Source organism: Centruroides sculpturatus, unplaced genomic scaffold (assembly GCF_000671375.1).
Source record: "Centruroides sculpturatus isolate CEXI.00-Female unplaced genomic scaffold, Cexi_2.0 scaffold60, whole genome shotgun sequence".
NCBI classification, from domain to species: Eukaryota; Metazoa; Arthropoda; class Arachnida; order Scorpiones; family Buthidae; genus Centruroides; species Centruroides sculpturatus.
The window spans coordinates 581,689-604,241 of NW_019384349.1; the positions used below are offsets into that span (position 1 = coordinate 581,689).

Here is a 22,553-nt window from a genome sequence, read left to right on the forward strand (position 1 = left end):
TGACAACATAATTTGTTCATGTAAAGCTGGACAATTGGGAACCTTTTTTTTGTCAATTCTTAACGATTGAATCCAATCTTTGTCAATTACACTTATGAGTTTCTCCAAATTCTGATTTCCAAATAATCATCTGTTTTCAGTTGGGAATGGATTAAAACTTATATCAGGCTCCCGTGTGATTTTGGAATTTCAAATTGGAATTCAATTCAAAAGCTTTGCTTTTCCTATTGCTATTCATCTTTACTCCTGACAATATACAAGAATGATTCAAACAACCCAGATAAAATACTAGTGTTTTTAAATACACGAGGGTAAGCATCCAGTAAAAAATGCAAAGACAAGTTCACAAAAATTATTTGCAAAAATGCAAAGAATCTTTTGCTCACATATATATAGGATGACCTAGGAATTTGAAGCTGTGATGAATGAATAAAAACCTAGTCTTATATGTGAGTAAATACAGTATTTCATAACATTTGATTAATATAATTGCTCTCATTCAAATGTATGTTTATTAGTTGTTTATGATCATTGTGCACCTATATTTAGACAATTTTTATATTGATATATAATTAAAACATGTTTTTCATGAATTTAATTTTAATATGTTTAATTAGTATTCATTCTTCACAACATTAATTTTTATTGCTAATTTTACATTATCAATTAATCCATTTTTAATTAATCCAATTTTAGTTAATCCCAGTCATTTGTACAGTTTATCAAATCTGAATATTTTATGGTTTTGGAAGGTTTTTTGAAATTAATTAAATCTAAAATTGAACTTTTGACTTTAACACACATTATTATTAACAATCACTACAAATATAAACATCCAATAACCCAATTTTTTAGTTTAACACCAAACAGCAGCCAGATTACATCAAGCTATAATAATGCTACTAATTATATACTATGTATCCACATAGCAATTGGGAATTGTAGGTTCAAGTCAAACTTTGGACTGATTCTTTTCTTCCAGAACCTTCTAAATTATTAAATTTATCAAGAGATGGCACCTATTGCCTATCCCTAGACAAAATTATTTTACTTTTAATAAATAATTGGTAGCATTATTACAGCCCAATGTAATCTGTTAATCATTTGGCATTAAATTAACAATCACTTTCTTTATCTGTTATTTTCCATTAAGAAGTAATACTGAAATCAAAGCAGACTATAGTGATAGAGATGTACTAGCTTCCTGTGTATTTAAAGCTACATTATACAAATGCGACTATAGACTTCGGACTATATATATTTTATATCCACTATTAATTTCATGTTAACTCAGTTACGTAAGAACAATGTTTGCATAATAAAAATTCATAAAGAATTAAATTCAGAAAATAAATAAATAAACCAAACAAATTATTAAAAATACACAACTGAAATAATTTTCAAAAAAATAAACATTACAGATTTTAACATTCAATATACCTTCTTTACAGTCAATTATTTGTAATAAATTACATTAATTGCATTCAAATACATTGTACAATGAATTTCTGTTAACTGGACTGATGCATTGCTGGATTTTCAAATATGCTACTTTATCAGATGATGGGAATTTTTCCAGTTTTTTCAATCCTGTGAACACAATTTTACATATCTTCACTTGTAAAATCATACAAATCTGCCTTTTTATGATTGTTTAACAACCCATTTCAATTTTTCCAGGCTATTCCTACCCTTGGATGGCTTAAAACAATACTATTCTTACTTTGCACTTTGTATACTTTTATTTAGAATAAAAACAGACACACTAATTATCGAAGTACATGAACAGTAATGTATTATAGCTGTTTGTAATAATTATTGATTCTAAGTGTGTTAAACATTTCTTCTCTTATCAAACACATACACTAATGTCTTGGAAAAGTCTTTACAAAAATCAAGCATAAGATAACTGATTTTACCTAGCACATCATGTCATCTTGGTCTTTCTGTTTTCACAATGTTTATAATCAAAAGTTGATGACAATGGTAAAAAAGAACACTTAGCTTTCTGATGAACTCTCATGAACATGTCTCCAAATTCTACTTGCTTACATGATTGTTCCTTTTTTGTGTAAAAACTGTGCAACACAATATGAAGTTTATCACTTCTGATCTGGTTTGCCAACATACCAAATGCTGGGTTAACAGAATTTCACAGTATATTATTAAAAAACTCTTAACAAGAATTTCCTATTATGGATATTTGTTTCGAATCAAATTAACTTATTATGTAGAAAAATAAAGTAATATTTCACATAACAGAAAGATTATTTTAGTCTTTAATAAGCATTTATCATATATGTATTCGAAAAGAAATAATTTGCACAATAAATATTACATGCAAGAATTCACATAACTTTTACAGGAACTGTTTTCAATCTAGTGATAGGCTTCCTCAGACTCAAATAGAATAATTACTAAAACATTAAAAAAACACTGAAATAACAAGATATAAAATTCAAATATATAAAATGTTTCATGCCATCCATGGAACATTTTATGTAAAGTCTCCAAGTTTTAACTGTAACTGCAAAACTCAATACTACTCTATCAACTATTATTGAATTTTCATTGTGATATCACTAAATATGGGAAATAATTATTTACAAATAAAATCATTAGACTTGCATTTAAATATAAATTATAAATTTAAAAAGCAGCCTAATGATTCATTTGATGATATCTTTTGGAGCAATTTACCACTATATTAATAGTAGTAAATTTGCTGTTGTGGGAAAGTTAGAGTTGATAATTTAAAAATTGAAGAGCTGGCTGATATATACTCAAAATTCAAATAGAGCCAGCTCTGGTATAATTCTGATTTTAAAAAATTGCATGTTAAATGACAACAGAATCTTTTCTGATCAATAAATATTTTTTATTTATACTACTTAATATTAGTATCCTGTATTTTAATCTATCTAACTTGTAACAGCATTTACTAAAATTAACAAAATTTTAAAAGTAATTCAGATATGATCATCATAATGGTAATTCATCTATTATAATAAGTTATTACTCTAGTTATAGATAAATATTTCAGTTAATTTACAGTTTTAAATGCAGATAATAAAAAATACTATAAATTATCCATATATCTGAAATATTTTAATTTTTTAAAATTATCATGTCCAACAGAACTAAAAAAATTTCATGATATTTAGAATTAATAAATTTTGAAAACATTATATCTTCAGAAAAATTATAAATCCTCTTTAGTCTATTCAGATATATAGATTTTGCTTATTATTAGAGCAGAGCACTTAGATGAATGAACTGATTTATATACAAAAAACCCTACTTTTCTTGCAGAAAAAGGAAGATCATTCAGTGTTCCAGAAATCAGTCAATATTTTTTAAAAAATAATAAAACTTGAAATGACATTCTAAAAACTCTCCAGGTGTGAAAATACATCATAATTAATGTTTGAAAGTAACTTGTTTCAGCTACTGAAATCTTAAATTATTATTATTAGTAACAAATTTCAACATTCCTCTCTCATTTCACTATTTAAAAAAAAAAAATAATAACAGATATTAGTATTCATAAATTTCTTTCTTACATATGGGGGAAAATTACACTAAATATTATTTAGATAAGTCTTGGAAATCTAAAAATAATTTCAAGATAAATACTTTCATATACAGGATATTAGAAGTCAAAATTTTTTCAACTGACAATGAATTTCATATAAAAATTACACATTGCAAATGAAAATGAATTAGATGCAGAATTTGTTATTAAATATCAATTACATGCAATTTACATGTTACATTTACATGTTACAATTTACATGTTTGACAAATTACTATGAGTATTTCAATAAAAAAAAATTTTTAAACTTTGGAATAAAAAAAATTAAGTAGCTTGCTGATTAAATTTGATCAAAAACATTTTTGTTAACCTATCTTTAGTGATCAAGTCCCACCATTTTGATCAAGCAACAAATTGAAAGCAAAAAAAAAATTTTTTCAATCTGTCATTCACTTAATGAAAAGTAAACATTTCCATTAGTTGTTAAAAACCATTTTTATATTTTTAAAAAATAGAATTCATTATGCTTACAAGATCTAAACCTGACAAACTTAAAATGTCTGAAAAATATATATTATCTTTCATAAGATTTTCACTAAGTTGTAGTCCAACAGAAAAAAAAATCTTAACTAAGAAAGCACTATCACTATACTGGTGACTAGTACATTGACCCATTAATAACTAGTACAATAGTGTAACCTCTTCAACAATAATATAAAAACTAGTATAACTTAAAAAATACAAAAAATTATTAATCTAATTCTAAACTAGAGGAAACTAATACTGTGATGAAAAAATAAAATTTTATTTTTATTTATATTAATAATGAAATATAAGAAAGTGATAAATCATATTACAAACCACAGATTCTAGTTTATATGATACAAAGACAAGTACAGCTGATTAAATGAATAGAGAGATTTAAAATATCTTTAAATAATTATTTTATATTTCTTTTATATATATATAAAAGAAATATTGCTCGCGAAAATTATTTGCAAAGCATGGCAATTTTACATACACAAATACCAAACTAAGGAATTCAAAACATTTTTTAAGTATTAACATTTATATTATAATTATTATAACAAGTTTTTTTTTAAATAAATTTCACAATAAAATCATAATAAAATTCAATGTGCTACTATATCATTTGAAATAGAATTTATACAATGGATTAAATGAATAGAATTTCTCATTCTCTTTTATTCTTTCATCACTACATACGAAACATCTTCATATAATTTTAAATGGCAAATTCATAAAAGGTATTAAAAATTAATTTATAAATATGAAATGAAATATAAATGTATGGTTTATTTTGCAAAAAAAAAGTGATTATTAAACTGAGTCATGTCAAGTTTCAACACACTAACTAATCAATAAATATGTAACAGGCGAAAGCCTATTACGACAAATAAAGATTATTATTATTAAAAAAAAAAAAAAAAAAAAAAAACTAATCAATAAATATCACAGATATAATAGGATATTGATTACCTGAAAAAATTGATGATAAAAATTATTAAATTATATTATCTATATTAATAAGTATTGCATGCATTAAGCATATCAATAAAAAAATTAATAGTATGTAAATACAGTATCAGGAAAAAGAAATTATATAAAAAGCAATTTTTCAATTATAAAAAAAATTTAAAATTGATAAAAAATATATTACAGTAATTATAATAAGAAATTATAATATATTGATATTATAACACATTAATAAGAAATAATGATTGTTTAATTCTTTCAAAGTTAACTTGTACAATATATATTAAATATGAAATTAATTATAGTAGAGTCCCAATTATTTAAGATCTTGTGGATAAAAAGTATCTCAGATAATCAGAAAATCTGATAGAACAGTGTTTTTGATGAATTACTTAGTAACTATATTTGATTATAGTAATGTATATGATATACTCTATTTTTAGGTTAAACCTACTTAGTGATCATGACAACTTAACAAATTACACAATAAAGCAAATTAAAGAAATTGTAATTGTAGGTTTACATCTTTTTTAAAAATTATTGTCATCATGAGATGTCACCAAACTAAATTCTTTTTAAAACTTGTAAATACAGTATCAAAGGGGCTTTTAGCTATGAATCTTGATTGATGAGATTAACTATTTACTATATTAAGTAGTATTGTTGTCATTGGCAAAGTATTCATCTACAATTCACCTTAGATAATGTTTAACTGGAGGTTCCATAAGACTCAGTTAATGGGGATCCTACCTTATATTAATACTTTCATGAGTTACAAGAAAAAAAATTCAAATAAAGAATGGCCTAACATAGCCTTGTTTTTAAAATTTTAACAGAAAAAAACAAGTAATCATTATTGAAAATTACATACATTAAAAAAGAGCTATGATAATTCTTTGATAATTTTTATTTTCAATGTCTTATGTAGGATTACCCTCATTAAAAACTAAAAGTAAATCTTCTATTTTTATAAGATTTTTTTTCATTCATAAAAATAGATCTATTGTAACAGAATTTCAACTTTCATTTTAGCAAAATCAAAATAAACATTTAATAAATAATTTAGCAATAAAAAAATATTCTTATGATCAAATATTCTATCTTTTTTTAAGCCAAAAAGATAGATCATTCAATTTACTTCAATCATAATCCAACAAAATCTTTCTAGTAAAGTTTATTATTATTATAGTTAAGTTATGCTGTACCATCTAATAACAAAATTTAAAAAAATTCACTGTTAAAATGAAAGCAATTTTTAAAATCTCTTAGATGGAAATTTAAAAATAGTTGTTTTTATTTCTATTATTTTTTATAGATATATTGTCTTAAGACATTACTATTAGAAGGAAGTTTTTATTTAGTAGTAAAAACATTATATATTATAGCATTTTGGAAAATCATCTTCAAGAAATTCAAAATACCACCACAGTAGTATTGTCCACTCAACTCTAATATTACTCATCAGAACTAAACTGAAATTTTTTTATGGTCTTAAATATAAACATAAGAAAAAATTATCAGAGCATTGAACAAATTGAGATTGGCTATACTGTGTGTGGGCCTAAATCAAGTTTTCCATATTTTGTTCATATTTGCAAAGTTCATCCCTTTTTTAATTGAATTGGAAAATTGGATTCAAATTTCTTATGGTAAGACAACTTTTTATGATAGCCATTTCATCAATTTGTCCTCAGAGAAAGGAAAACTTTGCTAAATATTTGGAAATGAATGGAATAAACCTCAAATTTTGNATTCAATATGATTAATTTTATAATTAAAAACATATTTACAAACAATTTTATTCACTTCATAATTATTATGAAAAAAAGTTATTTACATTACTTGATAGATATATTGTCTTAAGACATTACTATTAGAAGGAAGTTTTTATTTAGTAGTAAAAAACATTATATATTATAGCATTTTGGAAAATCATCTTCAAGAAATTCAAAATACCACCACAGTAGTATTGTCCACTCAACTCTAATATTACTCATCAGAACTAAACTGAAATTTTTTTATGGTCTTAAATATAAACATAAGAAAAAATTATCAGAGCATTGAACAAATTGAGATTGGCTATACTGTGTGTGGGCCTAAATCAAGTTTTCCATATTTTGTTCATATTTGCAAAGTTCATCCCTTTTTTAATTGAATTGGAAAATTGGATTCAAATTTCTTATGGTAAGACAACTTTTTATGATAGCCATTTCATCAATTTGTCCTCAGAGAAAGGAAAACTTTGCTAAATATTTGGAAATGAATGGAATAAACCTCAAATTTTGAATGAAGATGAATACTTCAATAAGAACACTGCAAATTTCACAGTATTAAAATCATAAATAGCTTTAGAATGTAAATAAAATCCATGTAAACACACGGCATATTTATCTATTGACAAAATCTGGATTCTAATAATTTAAGTTTTATTTCATACTTAAGTGAAACAATAAATAATAAAGATTAATTTAAAAATTATTAAAGTAAATAATTTAATTTTTATCTTATATAGATAATCATCAATGATAAACATGATTTATAATTATGATTTAGTACAATTTATTAATAACAGAATAAATAAAATTTCAAGTAGAAAAACCTCAATTAGTCCAAGTGAATCATAATAGATTGATGTATTTCCCCATTTCTTAAAAACCTACATAATACATTGAATGGATTTTTTACTAATATATACAAGGAAAATGCTATTTGCAAATATACAGTATTTAATCAGCCCTGTCTATCACACTATTGCCAACAAACTTATTCAATGATATGTTGAATCTGTATTACTGAATTGCTTTATGAATTCCACTATGTGCAAATCTTCAATTAAAAAAAATTTTTTTAATTCAAAACAATTTAAATTGTCTTTAAATATTTTAAAATTAAATCCTTNCTTTTACCTATTGAAACTTAATAATTCTTGTACCAGTAAGTTTCAATTTTCATAATTAACACAATTTGAACATCAGAAACATTTTGAATATAGCCAGGCAGTTGTAATTTTATATTGGTTAATTTTAAATGTTATTTCCTTATGTCTCACTTTTTTGAACCACCAGTATAATGCCTACCAGAGTAAAAAATACACATTGTAAGGTGTAGGGGTAGTGAAAATATTTAGAGGGGCCTCAAAATTAAATTGTGCCTGAGGCCTCTCAAGTTCTAAATCTGCCACTGTGTATCATTATCAATTCATGTCACAAGAGACTATAGGTATATACAATAGAGTGATGGGAGCATGTCCATTGACCATGTGTATGAGGGAGGACCCAAAAAAAAACTGAACTGAGAGCATGCTGCCATTCGTAGATGTAGTAGAGAGTTTTCCCGTTATATGGGGTTAGTAGAGACCTTCACGAAACAACTGTGCAAACGGCATCAGTTTGTAGGTTTACATTTGAGCGCAGTGTTGTGTTTCTCTTACTGTTATTTTGTTCCACCTGCAAACATCTGGGAGTCCTTCAACATCTCAAAACAATGAAAACGTTGAAAAAATCCGCCAAAGTATTAAGACATCTGCAAGAGGATGTGCAAAGGAAACGCCCGGAACTTTGGAGATCAGGTGACTGGTTCCTTCATCATGACAATGCCCCCACACATACGGCCTTATGAGTGACTCACTATTTGGCCTCTCGGGAATGGCCTGTCGTTCCCCACCCTCCGTATTCACCAGACCTAGCCCCATGTGACTGTTTCCAAGAATGAAGAAAAATCTAAAAGGGAAGCATTTTGATGATGTGGAGGCAATAAAAACAGCTTCGCTAAGGGCACTGGACGATAAAGGTTGAAGAGTTCCAGAGATGCTTCAAACAGTGGGAAAAAAGACTTCACAAGTGCATCGCATCTAATGGAGAGTACTTTGAAGGTGACTATTTATTAACATTTTTACAAAATTTCTTCAAAGTTTTTATACAAAAAATCCAGTTATTTTTGGGTCCCCCCACATATATTGACTTTCACTTGTACTAGATGTGAAAGACCCAATACCATGCCTTTTCATTTCACAATATCAAATTAAAGTTACATGCTTTCCTCTGCTTTAAAATGTCCACCATAACACTCATGCTGTTTCTCATCACAGATGAATGACAGGCAATTAAGGTATCAGCCTACCACTCTAGAAATCCAGAATTGAACCTAGGCAATTAAAAACTCTCAGCAATTTTTCAGGGCTACTTTTCATAAGTCAGGCCCTGATGAGGGCAGGGCCTGACATAAGACAGAGTAGCCACTCCCATAATGGGTTTGATTATTCTTAGCACCTACAGGGCAGGGGAGAAATGCCTCTTATGGGAATACTTGGTATTATTACAAAATAAAGTTGGTCCTATTTATTATATCCAGAAGAAAACAGCTCTTCCCATGTATGATACAAATAACTTGCTAATTTGATAAATTACAATAGCAAAGAAGAAACAACAAAGGCATAAATACTAGTTTTCATTATTGGTCCAAAAATATAGAATTTAATGATTAGCATTTTTTGGATGCTGTACTTGCATTAAATGACCACACCAAGAAAGAAACCTTAAAATGCAATGATACATGTATCATTGCATTTTAAGGTTTCTTTCCCAATGTAATTAGCATTTTCTTGATTTTTATTCCTCCTGGGAAATTCCAAACATTCCTTATAAGCAACTAAATATACTGTATTTACTTGCATATAGGACAAAATGTGACTTTAAAGATCAAAATAAAGAAAATTAGATTTGTTAATACAATTCTAATTTTATTTTGTTTAATCACAAGTAAAATATCAAATGAATGCACACATTGTCTCACAAAAATTACTGGCATTTTAAACTTTAAGGAAAAATCCTGTAAAATTGACAACATAATTTGTTCATGTAAAGCTGGACAATTGGGAACCTTTTTTTTGTCAATTCTTAACGATTGAATCCAATCTTTGTCAATTACACTTATGAGTTTCTCCAAATTCTGATTTCCAAATAATCATCTGTTTTCAGTTGGGAATGGATTAAAACTTATATCAGGCTCCCGTGTGATTTTGGAATTTCAAATTGGAATTCAATTCAAAAGCTTTGCTTTTCCTATTGCTATTCATCTTTACTCCTGACAATATACAAGAATGATTCAAACAACCCAGATAAAATACTAGTGTTTTTAAATACACGAGGGTAAGCATCCAGTAAAAAATGCAAAGACAAGTTCACAAAAATTATTTGCAAAAATGCAAAGAATCTTTTGCTCACATATATATAGGATGACCTAGGAATTTGAAGCTGTGATGAATGAATAAAAACCTAGTCTTATATGTGAGTAAATACAGTATTTCATAACATTTGATTAATATAATTGCTCTCATTCAAATGTATGTTTATTAGTTGTTTATGATCATTGTGCACCTATATTTAGACAATTTTTATATTGATATATAATTAAAACATGTTTTTCATGAATTTAATTTTAATATGTTTAATTAGTATTCATTCTTCACAACATTAATTTTTATTGCTAATTTTACATTATCAATTAATCCATTTTTAATTAATCCAATTTTAGTTAATCCCAGTCATTTGTACAGTTTATCAAATCTGAATATTTTATGGTTTTGGAAGGTTTTTTGAAATTAATTAAATCTAAAATTGAACTTTTGACTTTAACACACATTATTATTAACAATCACTACAAATATAAACATCCAATAACCCAATTTTTTAGTTTAACACCAAACAGCAGCCAGATTACATCAAGCTATAATAATGCTACTAATTATATACTATGTATCCACATAGCAATTGGGAATTGTAGGTTCAAGTCAAACTTTGGACTGATTCTTTTCTTCCAGAACCTTCTAAATTATTAAATTTATCAAGAGATGGCACCTATTGCCTATCCCTAGACAAAATTATTTTACTTTTAATAAATAATTGGTAGCATTATTACAGCCCAATGTAATCTGTTAATCATTTGGCATTAAATTAACAATCACTTTCTTTATCTGTTATTTTCCATTAAGAAGTAATACTGAAATCAAAGCAGACTATAGTGATAGAGATGTACTAGCTTCCTGTGTATTTAAAGCTACATTATACAAATGCGACTATAGACTTCGGACTATATATATTTTATATCCACTATTAATTTCATGTTAACTCAGTTACGTAAGAACAATGTTTGCATAATAAAAATTCATAAAGAATTAAATTCAGAAAATAAATAAATAAACCAAACAAATTATTAAAAATACACAACTGAAATAATTTTCAAAAAAATAAACATTACAGATTTTAACATTCAATATACCTTCTTTACAGTCAATTATTTGTAATAAATTACATTAATTGCATTCAAATACATTGTACAATGAATTTCTGTTAACTGGACTGATGCATTGCTGGATTTTCAAATATGCTACTTTATCAGATGATGGGAATTTTTCCAGTTTTTTCAATCCTGTGAACACAATTTTACATATCTTCACTTGTAAAATCATACAAATCTGCCTTTTTATGATTGTTTAACAACCCATTTCAATTTTTCCAGGCTATTCCTACCCTTGGATGGCTTAAAACAATACTATTCTTACTTTGCACTTTGTATACTTTTATTTAGAATAAAAACAGACACACTAATTATCGAAGTACATGAACAGTAATGTATTATAGCTGTTTGTAATAATTATTGATTCTAAGTGTGTTAAACATTTCTTCTCTTATCAAACACATACACTAATGTCTTGGAAAAGTCTTTACAAAAATCAAGCATAAGATAACTGATTTTACCTAGCACATCATGTCATCTTGGTCTTTCTGTTTTCACAATGTTTATAATCAAAAGTTGATGACAATGGTAAAAAAGAACACTTAGCTTTCTGATGAACTCTCATGAACATGTCTCCAAATTCTACTTGCTTACATGATTGTTCCTTTTTTGTGTAAAAACTGTGCAACACAATATGAAGTTTATCACTTCTGATCTGGTTTGCCAACATACCAAATGCTGGGTTAACAGAATTTCACAGTATATTATTAAAAAACTCTTAACAAGAATTTCCTATTATGGATATTTGTTTCGAATCAAATTAACTTATTATGTAGAAAAATAAAGTAATATTTCACATAACAGAAAGATTATTTTAGTCTTTAATAAGCATTTATCATATATGTATTCGAAAAGAAATAATTTGCACAATAAATATTACATGCAAGAATTCACATAACTTTTACAGGAACTGTTTTCAATCTAGTGATAGGCTTCCTCAGACTCAAATAGAATAATTACTAAAACATTAAAAAAACACTGAAATAACAAGATATAAAATTCAAATATATAAAATGTTTCATGCCATCCATGGAACATTTTATGTAAAGTCTCCAAGTTTTAACTGTAACTGCAAAACTCAATACTACTCTATCAACTATTATTGAATTTTCATTGTGATATCACTAAATATGGGAAATAATTATTTACAAATAAAATCATTAGACTTGCATTTAAATATAAATTATAAATTTAAAAAGCAGCCTAATGATTCATTTGATGATATCTTTTGGAGCAATTTACCACTATATTAATAGTAGTAAATTTGCTGTTGTGGGAAAGTTAGAGTTGATAATTTAAAAATTGAAGAGCTGGCTGATATATACTCAAAATTCAAATAGAGCCAGCTCTGGTATAATTCTGATTTTAAAAAATTGCATGTTAAATGACAACAGAATCTTTTCTGATCAATAAATATTTTTTATTTATACTACTTAATATTAGTATCCTGTATTTTAATCTATCTAACTTGTAACAGCATTTACTAAAATTAACAAAATTTTAAAAGTAATTCAGATATGATCATCATAATGGTAATTCATCTATTATAATAAGTTATTACTCTAGTTATAGATAAATATTTCAGTTAATTTACAGTTTTAAATGCAGATAATAAAAAATACTATAAATTATCCATATATCTGAAATATTTTAATTTTTTAAAATTATCATGTCCAACAGAACTAAAAAAATTTCATGATATTTAGAATTAATAAATTTTGAAAACATTATATCTTCAGAAAAATTATAAATCCTCTTTAGTCTATTCAGATATATAGATTTTGCTTATTATTAGAGCAGAGCACTTAGATGAATGAACTGATTTATATACAAAAAACCCTACTTTTCTTGCAGAAAAAGGAAGATCATTCAGTGTTCCAGAAATCAGTCAATATTTTTTAAAAAATAATAAAACTTGAAATGACATTCTAAAAACTCTCCAGGTGTGAAAATACATCATAATTAATGTTTGAAAGTAACTTGTTTCAGCTACTGAAATCTTAAATTATTATTATTAGTAACAAATTTCAACATTCCTCTCTCATTTCACTATTTAAAAAAAAAAAATAATAACAGATATTAGTATTCATAAATTTCTTTCTTACATATGGGGGAAAATTACACTAAATATTATTTAGATAAGTCTTGGAAATCTAAAAATAATTTCAAGATAAATACTTTCATATACAGGATATTAGAAGTCAAAATTTTTTCAACTGACAATGAATTTCATATAAAAATTACACATTGCAAATGAAAATGAATTAGATGCAGAATTTGTTATTAAATATCAATTACATGCAATTTACATGTTACATTTACATGTTACAATTTACATGTTTGACAAATTACTATGAGTATTTCAATAAAAAAAAATTTTTAAACTTTGGAATAAAAAAAATTAAGTAGCTTGCTGATTAAATTTGATCAAAAACATTTTTGTTAACCTATCTTTAGTGATCAAGTCCCACCATTTTGATCAAGCAACAAATTGAAAGCAAAAAAAAAATTTTTTCAATCTGTCATTCACTTAATGAAAAGTAAACATTTCCATTAGTTGTTAAAAACCATTTTTATATTTTTAAAAAATAGAATTCATTATGCTTACAAGATCTAAACCTGACAAACTTAAAATGTCTGAAAAATATATATTATCTTTCATAAGATTTTCACTAAGTTGTAGTCCAACAGAAAAAAAAATCTTAACTAAGAAAGCACTATCACTATACTGGTGACTAGTACATTGACCCATTAATNATATTAAATAGAATTTGATTTCTTGAGTTCTATTTTAAATATAACTCTGATATAGTTTAAAGAAATTTAGCATAGTTTTATTGCAGGATCTCCTTTCACAGTAATTTTTTTAACTCCAAAATTTGGAATAAAAGTAGTATTGTCTGCTTGTATAATTATTATTAACTAGAAATTAATTTTGAATTTAAAATAATTTTACTTAACCACAATTATAGTCCAAAAAAAACTAGGTTTATACTTATTAAAATAATATTTACAAAAAATTTATTAAGTCATACTGCAGAATCCTATATAATAATGAATTAAAACAGCTATAGGCCTAATCTGCATAAAATTTAGAAATTAAACTATTTTTCATAACACTTAGTAGTATAATAAAAAAAATAAATAAAAAAAATCAAATCAATCACTCACATTTTTAAAACAAAACAATCTTTAAAAAAATCATCACAAAAGCATAAATCAAAACAAAAGCATTAAAATAATTTAATCAGCTTTATCATTATTACATTATATGATAAAATTTATGATGAAATAATTTTAGTCACAAGATATTTATGTAATAAAGATTCATATTTTCTATAATATATGTGATTTCATAAATTTGAAAATATTTGTAGAAATACAAATCATTTTTGTGTTAGTTTTTCATTGAATACTAAAATAATTTTTTGCCTTTTTTAAAGTAGTATTTTTATATATGAAATTTTTTAAAACCCAGTCAAATTTATTAATTATTATGTGTTAAGGAATACTAAACTAAAGCAAGTGTCGATATCACAAACATTTTAAATATTTTAAAATAAAAATTAGAAAAAGTATCTGTTACTTTTAAATTTGAAAAATAATAATTTTTGAAATTATGTAATATATCATCTATTATTTAATAAAAATAAAATTTTTGCATTTATATATAATTAAATAAATCTGTACATAAGCATTTAATCTCAGTGAGGAAATATTAAATTAAAAAAAATAAAAAAACACCACTTAAGATTTTTGAAATATCAGTTTCAATAAAAAATTAACTCACTAATCACTAAATGTTTAAACAAGAAACTAAATTCAAACATACAATACATATTAAACAGAGCAAACTGAACTTAAAGCAAAACATAGAACTGAATATTAAAACAATATGCTCTAACATCTTCAAGTATTATTACAGCTAACTAATCAACCTAAAACATATATAAAATAAATATTTATTTAAGATGGCGTAACACTTCAAATTGTTACCTTTAAAATTTCCTGTATTTGTTATATATGTTCGACATTTAATATTGTAAGATACACTAAAATAATATACTCCCAATTCTGTTTTTATATAGTTTTTTTTACATGAACTGAAAAACAGAATTTTTGATTTAACATGATCTGGAAAAGAAAGTCAATTCCTTTTTACACAATTTGTTTTGATCTAAAACATTTCAATAACTGTCTTTAAAAATCCCTATTTGATTTTAATTTGAAGGGAAAAAAACACTCACTTCCTCTTCTAGAAATATAGTACTATTTTAAATAACTTATTTGAAGGTGTTTAGTGACAGTGTCATTCCAACTTTATCTTGTGAGTGAAATAGTTAGGAAACATTTAATTCAAAGTTTGATTTAAAGTTACAACAATTGTCCTTCCTTTGATTTATTTATTATTTAAAATTGAAATGTTTTGTTTAAACACATCCTATTAAATTAACTGCTTTATTGCATTATTTCTTACTGCAATTGAAACCAATCTTACATTTTCCAATGAACAATATTTTTTCTTGAATTTTTTCCATAGATTTTTAGGAACTTATCTACCATGTAAAAATGGAACTTTGTATACTGTTTCAAAAGCCATAATATAAAAATGCATCTGACATTTGAATGACAACTCCAGTTAATGCACAAGGTATGTAAGAAAACAAATTTTGAAATCTATAATAATTACTATTCAATATGATTAATTTTATAATTAAAAACATATTTACAAACAATTTTATTCACTTCATAATTATTATGAAAAAAAGTTATTTACATTACTTGAGAATGTAAGGTCATAAAATAAAAATTTAATCCATCATTAGACATGCATTTATGTATTTTTTTTTTACCAATATCACTAAACCTTTATAAATATAAACAAATGTATTTATTAATATTCAGAATATTTTAAAATTTATAACTAAATTTATTTAAAATACATGTACTTAAATATCAATTTAAAATAAATCCAATATTATTTCAAAAATTCTGTCAGTTTACATTAGAATAAAGAATTGCTTTAAAAAGAGGCAGAATACTAACCAATCGAAGATCTGGAACTGACCGACTTAAAGTCCATTCTTGGCTGTTGACAAAGGAATCTGAAATCAATAAAATTAAAATTTATGTACGAGAGCAAAAGAATAAAAAAATTTTAAATTTGATCATTCTTATATTTTTTATTATTTCTTTTAATAATAAATTTTTAATTATTTGTTATGAAATTTTGACTTTAGTTTGCTAGTAATATCAGTAAATCAGTTTGAAATTTTTTAATTTAAAAAAATTTTTTTTAAAAAGCATTTAATTTTTTATCGAATGTTTTGACCTGAAGCAGATCCCAATTAGGATCAAAAGTGCTTGTCATAGCATATTTATATTAAAATTATTGCTGGTTTAATTTTGAAGGTTTTGTTTGTGTTATTTAAAAAAATTTATCTTATAAAACATTAAGATACTAAAAAATATTAAAAATTATTACAAATTCTAAAATAAATTCATTTTAGATGAGAAAATCTTTGTTGGATGAATAGCAAAATAACAGACTATTATTTTAATGGCCATTGTCATGTGAATGTAGGTATTTTACACCCAATAAAGTCCAGGCACCACCTTTCACAGAGGATCCCACCCATGTTTCATACTGATAAGTCAACTTTTATTCAGTTAATTTATTAGCAAATGTTATAGTTTATTAATGGAAATTCCTATTAACAATTCTATGAGGAAACAATTTTATAAACTTTCTTTTTCTAAGATAAAATTACTTTAAAATTGAAAACACTTCCCTTTTGAATCATTCTGACTTAAAAATGTTTGTACACTTTAATATTTAATTGAAAAATTCAAATAACATTTCTACTTAAATTATATTTATTTTTTAATAAATAACAAAACATCTTGATGGCTAAATTTATGAATAAAAAAAACTTTGTTAAGAGCTGAGAAATTAAACTGTTTAATTTATTTTGTTAATTTATTACTATTCAACTTAATTCACATTTATTTACTTAATTTTTAAATAGCAATAAAAAAAATTATATTAATTAACACATTTTATAAAAAATCTCAATATAGATTAACACAAATATCAAAAAATAATTACAAATTCAAATTACATTACATAAAATTACTATTTGTCCTTCCAGGCTTAGCTCACTTGCTCAAAAACTTCATAAAGTTATCAATTCCCAGTGAGTGCCACCATTCTATTTTTGTTTTTCAAATCAACATAGATTTCCTTGAATATGTGAAAAAAATTCTGATTAATAGAATTATAAAAGAGCGAAATATTAAATTAAAAAAAATAAAAAAACACCACTTAAGATTTTTGAAATATCAGTTTCAATAAAAAATTAACTCACTAATCACTAAATGTTTAAACAAGAAACTAAATTCAAACATACAATACATATTAAACAGAGCAAACTGAACTTAAAGCAAAACATAGAACTGAATATTAAAACAATATGCTCTAACATCTTCAAGTATTATTACAGCTAACTAATCAACCTAAAACATATATAAAATAAATATTTATTTAAGATGGCGTAACACTTCAAATTGTTACCTTTAAAATTTCCTGTATTTGTTATATATGTTCGACATTTAATATTGTAAGATACACTAAAATAATATACTCCCAATTCTGTTTTTATATAGTTTTTTTTACATGAACTGAAAAACAGAATTTTTGATTTAACATGATCTGGAAAAGAAAGTCAATTCCTTTTTACACAATTTGTTTTGATCTAAAACATTTCAATAACTGTCTTTAAAAATCCCTATTTGATTTTAATTTGAAGGGAAAAAAACACTCACTTCCTCTTCTAGAAATATAGTACTATTTTAAATAACTTATTTGAAGGTGTTTAGTGACAGTGTCATTCCAACTTTATCTTGTGAGTGAAATAGTTAGGAAACATTTAATTCAAAGTTTGATTTAAAGTTACAACAATTGTCCTTCCTTTGATTTATTTATTATTTAAAATTGAAATGTTTTGTTTAAACACATCCTATTAAATTAACTGCTTTATTGCATTATTTCTTACTGCAATTGAAACCAATCTTACATTTTCCAATGAACAATATTTTTTCTTGAATTTTTTCCATAGATTTTTAGGAACTTATCTACCATGTAAAAATGGAACTTTGTATACTGTTTCAAAAGCCATAATATAAAAATGCATCTGACATTTGAATGACAACTCCAGTTAATGCACATGGTATGTAAGAAAACAAATTTTGAAATCTATAATAATTACTATTCAATATGATTAATTTTATAATTAAAAACATATTTACAAACAATTTTATTCACTTCATAATTATTATGAAAAAAAGTTATTTACATTACTTGAGAATGTAAGGTCATAAAATAAAAATTTAATCCATCATTAGACATGCATTTATGTATTTTTTTTTTACCAATATCACTAAACCTTTATAAATATAAACAAATGTATTTATTAATATTCAGAATATTTTAAAATTTATAACTAAATTTATTTAAAATACATGTACTTAAATATCAATTTAAAATAAATCCAATATTATTTCAAAAATTCTGTCAGTTTACATTAGAATAAAGAATTGCTTTAAAAAGAGGCAGAATACTAACCAATCGAAGATCTGGAACTGACCGACTTAAAGTCCATTCTTGGCTGTTGACAAAGGAATCTGAAATCAATAAAATTAAAATTTATGTACGAGAGCAAAAGAATAAAAAAATTTTAAATTTGATCATTCTTATATTTTTTATTATTTCTTTTAATAATAAATTTTTAATTATTTGTTATGAAATTTTGACTTTAGTTTGCTAGTAATATCAGTAAATCAGTTTGAAATTTTTTAATTTAAAAAAATTTTTTTTAAAAAGCATTTAATTTTTTATCGAATGTTTTGACCTGAAGCAGATCCCAATTAGGGTCAAAAGTGCTTGTCATAGCATATTTATATTAAAATTATTGCTGGTTTAATTTTGAAGGTTTTGTTTGTGTTATTTAAAAAAATTTATCTTATAAAACATTAAGATACTAAAAAATATTAAAAATTATTACAAATTCTAAAATAAATTCATTTTAGATGAGAAAATCTTTGTTGGATGAATAGCAAAATAACAGACTATTATTTTAATGGCCATTGTCATGTGAATGTAGGTATTTTACACCCAATAAAGTCCAGGCACCACCTTTCACAGAGGATCCCACCCATGTTTCATACTGATAAGTCAACTTTTATTCAGTTAATTTATTAGCAAATGTTATAGTTTATTAATGGAAATTCCTATTAACAATTCTATGAGGAAACAATTTTATAAACTTTCTTTTTCTAAGATAAAATTACTTTAAAATTGAAAACACTTCCCTTTTGAATCATTCTGACTTAAAAATGTTTGTACACTTTAATATTTAATTGAAAAATTGAAATAACATTTCTACTTAAATTATATTTATTTTTTAATAAATAACAAAACATCTTGATGGCTAAATTTATGAATAAAAAAAACTTTGTTAAGAGCTGAGAAATTAAACTGTTTAATTTATTTTGTTAATTTATTACTATTCAACTTAATTCACATTTATTTACTTAATTTTTAAATAGCAATAAAAAAAATTATATTAATTAACACATTTTATAAAAAATCTCAATATAGATTAACACAAATATCAAAAAATAATTACAAATTCAAATTACATTACATAAAATTACTATTTGTCCTTCCAGGCTTAGCTCACTTGCTCAAAAACTTCATAAAGTTATCAATTCCCAGTGAGTGCCACCATTCTATTTTTGTTTTTCAAATCAACATAGATTTCCTTGAATATGTGAAAAAAATTCTAATTAATAGAATTATAAAAGAGCACAAACTTTGAAATAAGTTTGAATGTTACAGTTGTATTTGAAAAATATATTCAAGAACATTTACTATTCAAAAAAAAAAAAAAATCTGTTTCATTAAGTAATACTCAAAATAAATAAAATGTGAGGCCGAAAATGTTTTATAAATAAAAATAGGCAGTTCCTGAAAATTATACATGAGTAGACATAAAATGGGTAGAATACCCAGATATTTCACTCATTTCATTGACAAAAAAAGTTATGCATAAAGCTATTTCTAATAATTTGTAGTAACTGCATAAACAATTTCAGCATAAAGCNGAATTAATAAATTTTGAAAACATTATATCTTCAGAAAAATTATAAATCCTCTTTAGTCTATTCAGATATATAGATTTTGCTTATTATTAGAGCAGAGCACTTAGATGAATGAACTGATTTATATACAAAAAACCCTACTTTTCTTGCAGAAAAAGGAAGATCATTCAGTGTTCCAGAAATCAGTCAATATTTTTTAAAAAATAATAAAACTTGAAATGACATTCTAAAAACTCTCCAGGTGTGAAAATACATCATAATTAATGTTTGAAAGTAACTTGTTTCAGCTACTGAAATCTTAAATTATTATTATTAGTAACAAATTTCAACATTCCTCTCTCATTTCACTATTTAAAAAAAAAAAATACAACAGATATTAGTATTCATAAATTTCTTTCTTACATATGGGGGAAAATTACACTAAATATTATTTAGATAAGTCTTGGAAATCTAAAAATAATTTCAAGATAAATACTTTCATATACAGGATATTAGAAGTCAAAATTTTTTCAACTGACAATGAATTTCATATAAAAATTACACATTGCAAATGAAAATGAATTAGATGCAGAATTTGTTATTAAATATCAATTACATGCAATTTACATGTTACATTTACATGTTACAATTTACATGTTTGACAAATTACTATGAGTATTTCAATAAAAAAAAATTTTTAAACTTTGGAATAAAAAAAATTAAGTAGCTTGCTGATTAAATTTGATCAAAAACATTTTTGTTAACCTATCTTTAGTGATCAAGTCCCACCATTTTGATCAAGCAACAAATTGAAAGCAAAAAAAAAATTTTTTCAATCTGTCATTCACTTAATGAAAAGTAAACATTTCCATTAGTTGTTAAAAACCATTTTTATATTTTTAAAAAATAGAATTCATTATGCTTACAAGATCTAAACCTGACAAACTTAAAATGTCTGAAAAATATATATTATCTTTCATAAGATTTTCACTAAGTTGTAGTCCAACAGAAAAAAAAATCTTAACTAAGAAAGCACTATCACTATACTGGTGACTAGTACATTGACCCATTAATAACTAGTACAATAGTGTAACCTCTTCAACAATAATATAAAAACTAGTATAACTTAAAAAATACAAAAAATTATTAATCTAATTCTAAACTAGAGGAAACTAATACTGTGATGAAAAAATAAAATTTTATTTTTATTTATATTAATAATGAAATATAAGAAAGTGATAAATCATATTACAAACCACAGATTCTAGTTTATATGATACAAAGACAAGTACAGCTGATTAAATGAATAGAGAGATTTAAAATATCTTTAAATAATTATTTTATATTTCTTTTATATATATATAAAAGAAATATTGCTCGCGAAAATTATTTGCAAAGCATGGCAATTTTACATACACAAATACCAAACTAAGGAATTCAAAACATTTTTTAAGTATTAACATTTATATTATAATTATTATAACAAGTTTTTTTTTAAATAAATTTCACAATAAAATCATAATAAAATTCAATGTGCTACTATATCATTTGAAATAGAATTTATACAATGGATTAAATGAATAGAATTTCTCATTCTCTTTTATTCTTTCATCACTACATACGAAACATCTTCATATAATTTTAAATGGCAAATTCATAAAAGGTATTAAAAATTAATTTATAAATATGAAATGAAATATAAATGTATGGTTTATTTTGCAAAAAAAAAGTGATTATTAAACTGAGTCATGTCAAGTTTCAACACACTAACTAATCAATAAATATGTAACAGGCGAAAGCCTATTACGACAAATAAAGATTATTATTATTATGTTGGGTTTAGTGGGTAATACTCGGTTTAAACCGGTGGCTGTGTACTATGCCGGACCAGAGTCAAGGCATAGCAACAAAAACAAAACTAAAATTAAATAAGTGTGTCAGTGTCTGTATTAAGGAATTTCCTAACAATATGGCATGTATTCAATATAGTGGCCTTCTGTAGTGTGATGTATGTATTTCTACTCAATTGTAATGTTCCCAGGCTTTTGTGTAGCGTGTGTGGTATCACACCTGTACAGGAGAGAAC

At 24.5% G+C, this 22,553-nt stretch overlaps 1 protein-coding gene across 6 annotated transcripts in view; it reads right to left on the reverse strand.

The window, feature by feature from the left end:
* LOC111637123 (centaurin-gamma-1A-like) overlaps positions 1–22,553 on the reverse strand; it is a 158,885-nt gene that overhangs the window by 71,213 nt on the left and 65,119 nt on the right. For 4 of the 6 annotated variants that reach the window (XM_023382565.1, XM_023382543.1, XM_023382550.1 and 1 more), the window contains exon 2: positions 18,951–19,009. In XM_023382565.1, the coding sequence (XP_023238333.1) occupies positions 18,951–19,009 (59 nt within the window). Of the gene's footprint in view, positions 1–16,372; positions 16,432–16,811; positions 16,995–18,950; positions 19,010–19,389; positions 19,593–22,553 lie in introns of those variants that run through there. The other 2 variants (XM_023382579.1, XM_023382571.1) reach the window with 2 other exon arrangements.